Genomic DNA, 13271 nt, shown 5'->3' with positions numbered 1-13271 from the left:
GATAATATGATAATATGGAGTATCAATATTGTCTTTATTTTTATATAATATTTGGATATGACCACGGAGTTTACAATATTACATGTAAACGTATTTATTTTTCACTTGTTTTACAGAGTACATTATATGAATGTTTTATACTAAAATATTTTTGTCACTAATAATTGAATAAAAATAATTTTTTTAAATATTTTTTAATGATAATAAATATATTAAAAGTTAAAATTTTATAAAAATAATTTTAATAAAAGTATATAATGAGTATACTTAATAGCAAAACTCCTTTCTATGTTAAAAATATTAATGATATTTTAATTAGAATTCAATCACATCACTAATTTTTTTTTACTTAATATCAATTAATATTTTAAAGTTATTTTATTTTAAATTTTAATTATAAATTTTAAATTATAAATTATAAAATTTTAACCTTAAATTAAAGATTATTCTTAAAAAATAGTATTAAAAAAAGATAATTTCATAATAAAAAATTAGTTAATATTATATTATCCAATTAAAAATTATAAAAATATTTAAAAATCAATAATTTTTAATATTTTTATCATTATTTGATCAATATAAATATTAAATTATTTTTAACAAATAAATTTTATCAATTTATGTGTACAAATTCTAAAAATATGAGTATAAACTATATTGATTTATGTGTATAAAATTTTAATATATATAAATATAAATTAGATCATATTATGTGTATATCAAAATCAACCGTCAAAGTCAACCACCAATATAAAATACATGTTAAAATATAAATACACATTGAAAATAAATTAAATTACATACATATTTATACACAAATATATTAGAAATTAATTTTAGTGGCTGATTTTAATATATAAATAATAATTTTGATATAAATTATATATTTTTGTAGGTACACAATTTTTTTAAATATAACTATAAGACAAAAAAAAAAATAATATTTGTTAGTGACTGAGCGTTACTCTACAAATTAAAGGATAAAGGAAAATTGAATGGTGTGTTGTTGGTGCTTGACTGCTGTTGGTGAAGTTGTAAAAGAGCGGAGCAGGGCGCTTTTCGTTGATTGGTCTTTCTATTTCACCATTCAGCGTTCACCACTCTCCCATCCTGTTGCTGTCACTGTTACTCACATTACTCATTACTCTCTTCTTGCTCTTCACTAATATATACTTTCTGTTTTTCCTCTTTTTTTAAGAAAAGCCACTGGTTATCGGAAAGAAATAAAGCAATCTTTTCAGGTTGATCTTAGCATAAAGGGGCAAAATTCTCGTACTCGCTTCCTGCCATACTCTCAACAAAGCACATTTCTTTTTCTCTTTTGCAACCATGCATTCCAACACTATTCCTGTTGCCTCCAGAACTCGTTCAAGAAAGACCGCCACAACCACCATGAGCCTGAGTAGCTCCGACGATGACGAAGTCGTCGTTAAAGGGGAAACTCCCCCGAAACCTCAACCTGAACGCGGCAGCGCAGAAGGCAGCGGTAACAGAGACGGCGAGAATGTGAAGGAGGGCGAGAACAGAGAAGATATAACGAGGAAAAGAAGAAAATTTGGGGTTGACATTTTGATTGACCAGGGTCCCATCCCCGATGGTAAGAGTGTTGCACACAGGACTCGTTCCCATTTCCCGAAGAGCAAGAAGCACCTCCTTTTTGGGACTTTTAGTCAACCAATTTGTCTTGCTGATGATGATGATGATGAAGAACAAGAACAAGAACAAGAAAAGGAAGAAGGGCAAGAACCTGGGAAGCAAGGTGAAGATGATGAAGAAGAACATGTGGAGGAGGAGGAGGAGGAGGAGGAAGACGACGACGACGACAACGACGACGATGACGACGAGTCTCTTTATGAATCAGAAGAAACTGATTTGGAGGAGGAGGATGATGATGATGACGACGACTACAGCGTAGAGAGAGATGCATGTATGAACAATGTGGCCAATTTCGAAGGGAAGAAGCAAAAGCGGAAGCGTGTTGATGTGGCTAGCATGTTAAGGGATATGATGTTTGGCAAGGGAGAGGTGCCTTTGCTGGAATCTGTGGAAGAAGAATCAGGTGCAACTGTGGTGACCATGGACGTGCCAACAAGGTCCCCTTTCAACAGTGAGAAGCACGCGCCACCGGAGAAATCGACTGAGCAGGAAGTGCTGGATGCTATTTGGGCTGAGATGGAGCGTGGCTTCAGCTCTGATCCTTTTGAAGAGGAGCAGGGTTCTAATGAATTCAAATGCAGAGGTTCCAAGAGGGAAAAGGGATCTGCTTTTGAATTTACAAGGAAGAGAGAAGATCAAGATCTAAAAGGGTTTGGTGGGGAGTTTCAGGATTGTGTTGCCCAAGAGAAGGGTAAATTGTCTAGCAAGTCAAGCATTGAGGGGGGAAATTCATGTGTGGATTTTCCTTTCAAGTTTACTTTTTTAACTAAGGAACCGCCAGCGGAGAAATCCCAAGATGAGAAAGAAATAGATACGATCTGGTCTGAGATGGAGCTTGGTCTTCATGTTATCCAACAAGACTCTGCTTCTGCTCCTCAGGTTGGTTGTTTCCTTCCACTATTACAATTTACAGCAGTCACATTCTATGCTATATGATTATAGTGAAGGTAAATTATGTTTTCTCATCAGCAGGGTGAAAATAATGCTAATTCGGATCGTGATCAATTTCCGGTGGAAGGTGATGCTAACACACCCCCTCTTTTTCGCTGTCAAAAAGGGGAACACAATCTTGTTCTTGATGAGGAAATTGGGCTTATCTGTAAATATTGCTTGCATGTGGCACTGGAGATCAAGAATTGGGTTCCTCCTTTTGTAAGTCATTTGCCTTTGATCTAATATACATATTAGAATAGAGCCTGCTTGTGGATTGGTTGCAACTGATTTCTATGCTTGTGATTAATGAGTTAAAGCTTAGCATTTCTCAGATAAATTTGAGCATTTATATTGCTTGTTTCACAATATATTAAATTATTTTGGGCTACATCCTATCTAGTAAGTTTCTTCTTTAGCTCTAGGGATTACATACATCTTGCATGTTATATTCTTTACATGGTATATCACTTAAATAGAGTATGTGGTTATTGATTGTATTGCCATGCAAATGACTTTGGATATTAAGGTGGCTCTAAAGTTATGCAGTTAACTGATTATCTATCCATGTATGAGTGAGTGAGTATATAGAAATTATTTGTCATTCTACTCGTTACGTGCCATTTTCAACTAATTATTTGTGCGTTGATACGTTACCTTGGCGTATGCAGGTTGAAAGTCCATGGGAAAAATCTGACAGGAGAGATTATTATTATTATGGGGATGATGTTGACCGGTCTGTCTTGGATGAGCTTCATGATCGAACTTCTTGGAGTGATGATTATAACCTTGGTAATCACAAGGGGACAGTGTGGGATATGATTCCTGGAGTGAAGAAGACTATGTATCCTCATCAATGCGAAGCTTTTGAATTTCTCTGGAGTCATTTAGCTGGTGGAATTTTTCTTGATCAGCTTAAAGAAGAAAACACTGGAAATGGATGCGTTGTATCTCATGCTCCTGGCACGGGGAAAACCCGTCTTGCTATTGTATTTATCCAGGCTTACATGAAGTTATATCCAGCATGCTCACCAATGATTATTGCTCCTAAAAGCATGCTCCTTACATGGGAAGAGGAGTTCAAACTATGGAAGGTTGACATTCCCTTTCACAATGTGAACAACTCTGAATACTCTGGCAACGAGAATGAAACAGCTCGTAATCTTATCAATAAATTTGGTCGTAATGCTTCAACTCAGGCAGCAAAGCGGAATTGTCGTACAGCTAAGTTCTATTCCTGGAAGCTTGGCAAAAGCATCTTGGGAATTAGCTACAAATTGTTCGAGCTACTTACCCGGCAGGGCTCCCGGGACAAGGTCCTGAGGAAGTTCCTTCTTGAACAGCCTAGTTTGCTAGTTCTTGACGAAGGGCACACTCCCCGCAATAAGACATCTGCTGTATGGAAATCCGTCTCTGAAATTGAAACAAAGAGACGCATCATCCTTTCCGGAACTCCCTTTCAAAACAACTTTAGGGAGCTATACACCACACTGTGCTTGGCAAGGCCTAAATTTGCTGACTTGAATCCAAGAGATGAACATAGAGGGAGATGGCAATATCTTGTCAATTCATATGGAAAGGTTACTGATTCCAGTAGAAAATTAAAGATATTGAAAGAGATCCGAGAAATGATTCAACCTTTTGTTCATGTATACAAGGGAACCATACTGCAAGACAGTCTCCCAGGGTTGAGGCAGTTGGTAGTCATATTGAAGCCAACCCAGTTGCAGGAGAAATTGCTTCAAGATATTAAGAAGAGATTTGATAATGTGCTTAAATTAGAATACGAAGAGTCTGTAGCAGCGTTTCATCCTTCTCTTTGCGAGATAGCTGAAGACAAGGAGAAGATACAAAAGTGTAGATTGAACCCCAACGAAAGTGCCAAAACAAAGTTCTTAATGGAACTTATCAGGATCAGTGGAATTTTCAATGAAAAAGTTTTGATTTTTAGTCAATTCATTGAACCTTTGAAGCTTCTACTGAGCCAGCTGAAGCAACATTTTAGTTGGACCGAAGGAAGAGAGGTGTTACAAATGCATGGAAAACAAGAAGCAAAGCTTCGACAGGCTTCAATCCACACTTTCAATGATCCGAACAGCAAAGTAAGGGTAATGCTAGCATCAACCAAGGCTTGTTACGAAGGTATCAGTTTGGTAGGTGCCTCGAGGGTTGTTTTGCTTGATGTTGTGTGGAATCCCTCGGTTGAGAAGCAAGCAATAAGCCGTGCTTATAGGCTCGGCCAAAAGAAGCTTGTGTTTACTTACCATTTGATCACTAAGGGGACAACGGACGAGAAAAAATGTGGTCGACAAGCTGTGAAGGACCAGTTGTCAGAGTTCGTGTTCTTTCATTCCGAAGGTGGGGCTCAAAATCGTCAACTCTTTTCATCCGCTGAATTGGAAGATAAAATTCTGGAGCAGATCATTGAGCAAGAAAAGTTCAGACACATAATTGAAAAAGTAGCTATTAAGAAACCAAATCTACTTTGAGACATGGTTTCAATCCCTCTCTTGTTTGCCTATTTCTTGCTTGATACACAGCTTCACATGGCTGTTCTTGAGTACATAGCTTCTTATGGCTGATCTTCTGGGTACATGGACTCCTGTGGCCGTATTTTGGGTACATAGTTTCTCATGGCTGCTTATATAGCTTATGGCTTTTGGTATACAATGATAGCAAACTAGCTAGTGTACTTTCTTATGCTCTCTGCTTATGTAGCTTCTTGTGTCTTATGGTGTCAACTGTTTAGTGATAACTTTTTTTTTCCTTTCAAGGATAAGATGTATTTTATAAATGAAATGAACAGTACAAAGTGGACCATAGAGGGTGATCAGCAAAGTGAAACAGGATACCCAATCAAGAATTAGATTTACCATCTTTCACAGACCATTTTATAGTCCCTTTTCAGTCACCTTTCTTCCAGAATTATTCTCCATGCCCATAAAAGGAGGGTTCATAATATACTTGTTTTTGAAGACTGTGTGGAACAAGCAGTGTTCTAGCAACAGATTTAATTAGATAGCATACTTTCTTACCATTATAAAAAAGCCTGCTTCATACTTTATTAATAACCATGCAAAAAGTCTGGGATTTAGACCACTGGATTGTCTATGGAAAGCCAAGGAATTTGTCTTTAATTCCAGATTAGGAAGCCTAGAAATCTACCATAGTCTACTCTCTAGATTCACCTTCTAACCACTTGGATACTCATAAATTCCAGAATTTCCAGCGAGATATGACAATCCTGCTCAGAAACATTTATGATACGCTAAACCTATTTAACAAAATTATTTAATAATAAGAAATGCTAGGAAATTAATCTTTTTTGTGAAAAAGAAGAAAATTGATCGGTATTGACTTAGATTACTAATATTTTCCTTTTGCATTTAACATTAATGTAACAGAAGGGTTAAAATGCAAAAAGTGTTTCCATTGCCGGGACTTGAACCCGGGTCTCTCGGGTGAGAGCCGAGTATCCTAACCACCTAGACTACAACAGAATTACAATTATATCTGTATCATGAATTATTCATTATTACAAGAAAAATCCATGGCATGAGAGAGGAATTTTAGGGTTTCCGTAACGGCGCGCAAGTTATGTACTCCACTTTCGTTTGGGTGCGGCTCTCTCACTTTTGTTTGACACAGCGCCTTCGATCCAGAAGACATGGTATTCTCTCTCTTCTCCCTTTCCCGAATCCAATGCCTCGTCGCTTTTCTTTTCGATCATGAAGCTTATTAATTTACATAATCATCCCCTAATTGCAGACTAAGAGAACGAAGAAGGCAGGCATCGTCGGAAAATATGGTACGTTCCGTAATGACGCTTTCACTTAAAAACCTAAATGCGCTCTCTTAGTATACGCATAAGTGATGGTAGGTTTAAAATGAATAGTCAATAAGTGTATATGCATTATTTCTTTTGAGTTCGCAATTTTGAATTTATTGGATTTTTAATGTGACAGGTACCAGATATGGTGCTAGTCTGCGGAAGCAGATTAAGAAGATGGAGGTTAGTCAGCACAGCAAGTTCTTCTGTGAATTTTGTGGCAAGGTATGTAAGAGCGAAACACAGCAAAGGAGTCTTTAGAATATTAAGTGATTTATGATTTGATAATTTCTTTAACTGTGTTGGCGGTTGCAGTATGCTGTGAAGAGGAAGGCTGTAGGAATATGGGGATGCAAGGATTGTGGAAAAGTGAAAGCAGGCGGTGCCTACACATTGAAGTAATGTTCCATTCTTCCTTCTTTCTTTCTACTCAAATTGATATCTTTTTGTTCTCAAACATGCTCACTTTGTTTTGCTCTATTCTGGCAGCACCGCTAGTGCCGTCACTGTGCGGAGTACTATCCGGAGGTTGAGGGAACAAACTGAGAGTTAAGCATTTTGGTTTGTGCAAGCTTTTGGGCAATAGCTTTACGAAATTATTAGTTTATGTTTAGAGAACCGGATTGTTTGAACTGAATCATGTTATATCTGATTGAGATTTCACTCTGTCCAATTGCACGGAACTGTTTCTTGTTATTGGAGCAGCATTGCTACATAGTTTTATTTCTTTTTGTGGTTCTTTCGTCGTTGCATGTCAATCCAATTCAATTTGCTTCGTATTGATTAAGGTGATTGCGCCGGGTGGCTAAAAGTATTTGCCTAATTTATAAAAAAAATTAAAAATTAATATTTAATTTAAAAAGTATAAAAATAAATAATTATTAAAAATATAAAAATAAATAATTATTAAATATTTAAAATTTGTCATAAAAAATAAATTAGGTCAAAATCAGATATTAAATTATAGGCATTATAGATTAATGATGGATATTGGGTAGCAAGAGCTAGACTTTCCTTTCATTGGTTTAAATATTAGCACTTTACAATAGTATCATGTTCAGTACTCAGTAGCACTTTACAATATGACCAATTTTTTATAATATAAAAAATAATTTTAATTTTGATACATTAATATATCCTTTGGTTCAAAGGAATATGAGAAAAAAGAATAAATAAAAAAAGACGAAAAATCAAAATTTTCATTATTTGAAGACTATAAAAAATTAAAAAGAAAAGAATAAATTAGTGTGGGATTCATCCAAAATTTTCTCTTCCATCATGAGATAAAAACTCATGAAGAACAAATAATGGTATAATTACAAATGTTAATTCATTGTTAATTTGTTATATTATTAATAATTATCAATACAAATTTAGTTTTAATAATTTTAATATTATTATAATAAAAATTTATATTTAAATATTATATGTATTAAATAAATCGTTTAAATTAAATATATAAAATTATATTTTATAATATTTATAAAATATAATAAAATATAAATAAAAATATTTATATTTTATTTCATTATAAAAATATTAATATAATTTTATACTATTATAATTTTTTTATTTTTCTTTACGACTAAATAGGAAATTTTTTCTATTTTTTATTTATTTTTTTATCCAAATAACAAATAACTTTATTTTTCTTTTTATTATTTTTTTCCTTCTATTTTCTTTCTCATATCTAAACAAAGTGTAATAGATCCCAAAATCAAATTCGCTTTTTTTAGAAGACCATTTTGTTCTTTTATATATTCGTCATTAGATGACCATATAAAATTATTTTATATTGACATACATTTGTTCTGGGGTAGTAGTACAATGTCTACTATGTCACTCTTTGATTTGATTGGATGTAAAAAGTTAAGATCTACAGATTTTGTAAAGAAAAAAAAGGGAAAATAAAAATTGAAAAGAAAAAACAATTTTATAATTTTTTTTGCAAAATTTTTAAAACAAAATACTAAAAAAAAAAATACAGACTAAACAAACTCTAGTATTCGCTCATATAAAAAGATTCGGCATACATATATAATGCGATTCAAAAGTGGTTCCAACTTCCAAATGTCAAACGAGAATAGAAAATAGTCAAAATTTCAGAGATCACATACAGACTAATGGACAAGGGGAAACATCTTATTCAAATTTCATACAATCATTAGTGATGTTTGACTGCTAGAAGGCCATAACATCGTAGAAATTGAATTATAAAATGTAAAAACAGATTAAAATGTGATTCAATTTGACGAAGGATAAATCAACAAACTCGAACGAGGCGTAAATTGAAGGGAGTAAATGGAATAAAACAATATAAAATAGCAGGGGATCAGTAATCTGAGATGATGATAAACAACATGAAGTGGGACTAATCGCAAGAATACAACTTTGATAAGCAATTAACAGAACACTTAAGCACCTAACCACTTGCTCATTGAACTTGAAGCTCACAGAACTGAACTCCAAGCTGAAAGTGAAACTAACATTTTGCATGACAGGTCTGCAATTTTCTTTACAATACGCTCCTAAAACAGATAAAATAAGCGGGTCTAGATTGTACTCATTTTGGAAAAAGCATACTATTAGCTGCATGTTGCAAGGGGACTGAAAGAATTATAAATAAGACTTGGGCAGGCTCTTGCTTTCGTTGGAAGCTTCAAATTTAAGCTTCATGGCTTGTGAAGCTTGAAGCCAAAGACTCTTGGAACATAGCTCTGTGATGGTTTCTGTGGCTTCAGTTGTCCGTAAGTCATCAGGAAGAGGTGAGGAAATGTAGTTCCAAAATAAGCTCCATCAATGTCTGGAACAAACTTAAGGAAAATGTGGAATATAAAGTATACGGGAGAATGCAGTGTGCCAATAAAAATTCAAGCCGAAATAATTATACTGCAAGACACAATTCATACATCCCAAGATTCATACTCATCAACATTTAATAAAAAGATGGCTACATAAAATGGAAGCAAAGCAAATATAGAAGGCAATCGAATTTGTACAACCAACAAACGGCTGAAAGTAAAATTGCAGCAGAAATTTTACTTGACAAGAACCCGAATTAGTTTTTGGATAAGACACAGACACTTCTCCAGATATCAGATATCACTTGTCAAAAGATCTCGATTATATGAATCCAGACAAGGCAAATTAAGTCATTCACTATCTAAATATTACTGCCATGCGCCATTACAGACCAGGTAGTTAGTGCACATTAGCAATGCATCCAAGTAAAAGATTTCTTTTCAGAAACCTTGATAAGGGATGGAACATTCTTATAGCTGTAAAAACTGCTTAAAATGCATTTGATCCACAATCACAAGTAAATTTGGTTTTTCAAGATTGCGGAAAACATTAACAGATAATGCATACAATGTAAGAGGAGAATTACCAAAAACCAAAAGTTACCCTAATAACTAATTTACTTGAATATGGGGAAAAATGAATCTCTAAACAAGCAAGCAGTGACATATGCGTGATATTAAAATAAAATTTCTGAGAGAAATGCTTGTGCAATCCACAAAATGGCACAAAAATCAACAATATATAATTAAAAAGGATACTGCCTTGATACTTGGACCGCGGATAATAAATGTCTTCACACCTTGGGCAGTATATTTTCACGGTACTGGACCTTGGAACATCTGACTGACCAACCGGAAGGCAGGGCTGCCCAGAGCAGTACACTCTTGGACATCTACCAAAATCATAGTTCTTGTACTTGTCCAGCTGGAAAAATCCCAAGTACATTAACAATGCCAATCTTCTGGAATCTAAAGCAATACAATGGTATTAACTAGGTTGGCAGAAAAATCTTACCATGGAGGCCAATCCTTTGCCTGTCAAGATATACCTGGCATGAATCAGACCATATAGCATCTCTGCTGCTGATTCAATTAATTCATTTTGTTCCTCTGTAAACATGTCACCTGCACACACAACCGATTGAATTCAGACTCTTAACATACATAACAATCAATTAAGTATTACACACCACAGAAATGGATAAGCACTGACAATAATCATGAGTCGCAATGTCGAATAAACATAACATAAGCTTACCATGAGAGGATTCAACATCCAAAATCAAATCAAGAGCGTAATCATAGTAAGGCACTTGACTGCTCAATCCACAAAGGTTGAAGTCATCCTGGATGTAATCATCATCCACCTCGCAGAAGAACTCGTTCCCTCTCAAATTGCAGAACCACGAGATCCACGACGTGTCATCTCCATCAGAACCACTAACATCAGATTCCTCGCTGTCAGTCTCAGATTCCTCTGCAGCCAATGCACATAACCAAAAAAGCAAAGTTACATCCCTAACCGCAAAAGACCTAAACCTTTACACTCCTTCACGTTTCAAAAACACGAAAAATACACATATCCTTCCTAGCTTTGTATTTAACATCGAATAACTCCGGACTGAAGCTATTACTACTACATAAGATGAGCTTCCCACAATTTCACATAATATTGGCAGAATAATGACAATAAAATCCGTAAAGCAAATTAATAGAAGAAATATTCGAAGAGATTAGAGAAAAAGAGGAAAAGTACCATCGGAAGCGTTAGAGTTCTTGGAGATAGTGGCGGAGGCGGTGGAGCGAGAGTCCCTGAGGGCGTGATCGCGTGCGGAGGAGGACTTGCCGGATAAGAGAGAGGAGGGCCTGTCCTTGCCGTTGATTGGCCTCGACGTCGACGTTGACGGCGACGATCGCTCCAGCTGCTTGTCGAGGACGTCGTTGATTCGCTTCCGATCAACCTCCGATTTGGTATTGGTACCTCGCTCTCGCTCTCTCTCTCTGTACATAACTATCTCTTTCTCTCTGTCTCTCTCTCTCTCTCTCTCTTTCTCCCTCCGATTTGGTTCGATCCGGTTTCTCTCTCACTGAATCATGCCGAAGCGGTTACCGGTTCTATTTTTCCTCCGAGCTAGCTAGGGTTTTCAGCTTCACTTTGCTGTTGTTCGGGGACGGTGATGATAACACAATCGCGATTTACAAGCACCATCACCATGCTGTTCCTATAGCTATGCTATTGCTACCACCATTTCTTTTCTTTTTCTAATTTTTTTAATTTTATTTTTAATTATTAATATTATCTCTCGTTCTCTCTCCTTATTTCTCTCACTCCTATTTTTTCCGCATTTGGTCCTTTTATTACGGGGAAGTTTTTTGGTTTTTTAATGGCACTCTTTTTCTTGTCGCATTATCGATTCCATTTTTTGTTATCGCTTATCTAATTGTTATCATAATTACAATTTCAGTGATACATAGTAAATTAAGATCATTTTTTTCAATTATTGTTAACTTTGTTTCTGATTTCTTTTACTCATGCTTTGCAATACGTGTTTCTTAGTAAAAAATAAAAATACATGGCCAAAATTGTTATTAACCCCCTCACTGAAATTTTAAAAGTAATTAGAAACTGTATAATCAAACAAATTAATTTTGTATTTACAAAAAATAAATAAATTACTGATTTTATCCATAAAATTTTAAAATACTAAAATTTATCTATAAATAAAATTAACGTATGAATATCTTTGTTGAAAACATTTTTTTGCAAGTGTGAAACTAATTCTATTCATTTATGAATCAATATTCTATATTTTTATAAATAAAAATAATTTATTCACATTTGTAATTTCTAATTCAAATAGGGTCAATATATGTCCCATTTTTGTTTCTCAATTATAAATGCATGCGTGTATGATCTTTGGACAAAAATACTTGCAAATCAGTCTTCAAAGTAACCTCACATTGACGATAAGAATCTTCTAGAACACAAGGTGATTCAATTGTGCCAAGTGCCATATACCCCAATATCTCCAGCTTAGCAAGGACGAAAATCCAACTTTGCAAAGTACCTAATTAGCTATTTGATTGTCTTCTTTTTGTTGTATAATTATTGTCATAGGCGGTATAAAACTCAAAACTCAAAAGTAGCTAAGCCTCCAGTCTGTAATAGCACTGCAGTAGGTGGCCTTTACTTAGTTCTTATCCAACATTTGCTGCTCCTTGCTGTCCCTATCGGTTTCATCTATCTTCCATGTCTCTCAAATGCCCTAATATAGGACACAGCATATCCATCTTTCAGTTCTCCATGTCCTTATTACCTTGTTCTTTTCTCAACTCAATACATAAACCAAACTATGCAATATGGAACAATAAAGTACATCTCTTAACACTGATATAACGATTCAGCTTGCACTACACACACACACACACAACCCTTAACCTCTAAGAAATTTTCAGGAAGAGGTAATATAATACAACACCACTTATGAAGCCAGCTGTAACCACCATTTCACCATTCTCAGTTCTTCTCCAATTTCTTTAGACAAGTTTAGATATTCAATATTTCATAATATTTTGGACACCTTTGCATTTATACTCTTTTTTCTCGTATAAAACCAATAAAGATGAAATAGCAAATACAGGATTAAATGAATTGTACCTAAATATATAACTGAATTGTAACCAAATATATAAATAAATCTCTTGACCAATTTGATGTTAAAACAACATCATTTTATTTGAATGAATATAGACAAACAACAAATTCTTGACCAATTTATATTTAAGAACAAATAAGTCTCTATTCATTTTATGTTGGCACTTGACATCTAACTCAGCTTGTTAACATAACATGTCAGCAACGTCTATTATCAGATGATAGTAGTACTAACAGAAAAATCGCATTGTCTGGCAGAGATCAAAGACGGAAACTGAAGTAGATTGTTTATTTTATCAGAAGACACGTTGTCATTCGGAGAAAAAAAAAGGAACTGGATCGGTACTTTACTCAATATAATTATACTCTCTTATCATATTAACTGTTCCTGTCCAAAAGT

At 34.5% G+C, this 13271-nt stretch overlaps 3 protein-coding genes and 1 non-coding gene across 5 annotated transcripts; 2 read left to right on the top strand and 2 right to left on the bottom strand.

The window, feature by feature from the left end:
• Positions 1-981: 981 nt before the first annotated feature.
• Positions 982-5475, top strand: LOC112747767 (SNF2 domain-containing protein CLASSY 3-like). Of its 2 annotated transcripts, none has more exons than XM_029293192.2 (3): positions 982-2535; positions 2629-2808; positions 3258-5475. In XM_029293192.2, the coding sequence occupies exons 1-3, from the start codon at positions 1330-1332 to the stop codon at positions 5073-5075; spliced, it is 3204 nt and encodes a 1067-aa protein (XP_029149025.1). In that variant the 5' UTR covers positions 982-1329; the 3' UTR covers positions 5076-5475. The 2 variants fall into 2 exon arrangements, with proteins under 2 accessions (XP_029149025.1, XP_029149024.1); XM_029293191.2 differs by having other exon boundaries at positions 2626-2808.
• Positions 5476-6013: 538 nt separating this feature from the next.
• On the bottom strand, positions 6014-6086 carry TRNAE-CUC (transfer RNA glutamic acid (anticodon CUC)). Its single transcript has one exon. It is a non-coding gene; the product is annotated as a tRNA-Glu (tRNA).
• A 39-nt stretch (positions 6087-6125) lies between these two features.
• Positions 6126-7111, top strand: LOC112747849 (large ribosomal subunit protein eL43). Its single transcript, XM_025796055.3, has 5 exons — positions 6126-6256; positions 6355-6394; positions 6552-6640; positions 6731-6813; positions 6905-7111. Exons 1-5 carry the CDS (start codon positions 6254-6256, stop codon positions 6966-6968), a joined length of 279 nt encoding a protein of 92 aa, XP_025651840.1. The 5' UTR covers positions 6126-6253; the 3' UTR covers positions 6969-7111.
• Positions 7112-8699: 1588 nt separating this feature from the next.
• Positions 8700-11667, bottom strand: LOC112747847 (casein kinase II subunit beta-1-like). The gene is made up of 5 exons (XM_025796053.3): positions 10973-11667; positions 10475-10693; positions 10232-10341; positions 9976-10141; positions 8700-9218 (listed from the first exon to the last, which is right to left on the bottom strand). The coding sequence occupies exons 1-5, from the start codon at positions 11223-11225 to the stop codon at positions 9088-9090; spliced, it is 879 nt and encodes a 292-aa protein (XP_025651838.1). The 5' UTR covers positions 11226-11667; the 3' UTR covers positions 8700-9087.
• Between the last annotated feature and the right edge of the window lie 1604 nt (positions 11668-13271).

This window comes from Arachis hypogaea, chromosome 15 (assembly GCF_003086295.3).
Source record: "Arachis hypogaea cultivar Tifrunner chromosome 15, arahy.Tifrunner.gnm2.J5K5, whole genome shotgun sequence".
NCBI classification, from domain to species: Eukaryota; Viridiplantae; Streptophyta; class Magnoliopsida; order Fabales; family Fabaceae; genus Arachis; species Arachis hypogaea.
This window is presented reverse-complemented; position numbering and strand designations above follow the sequence as displayed.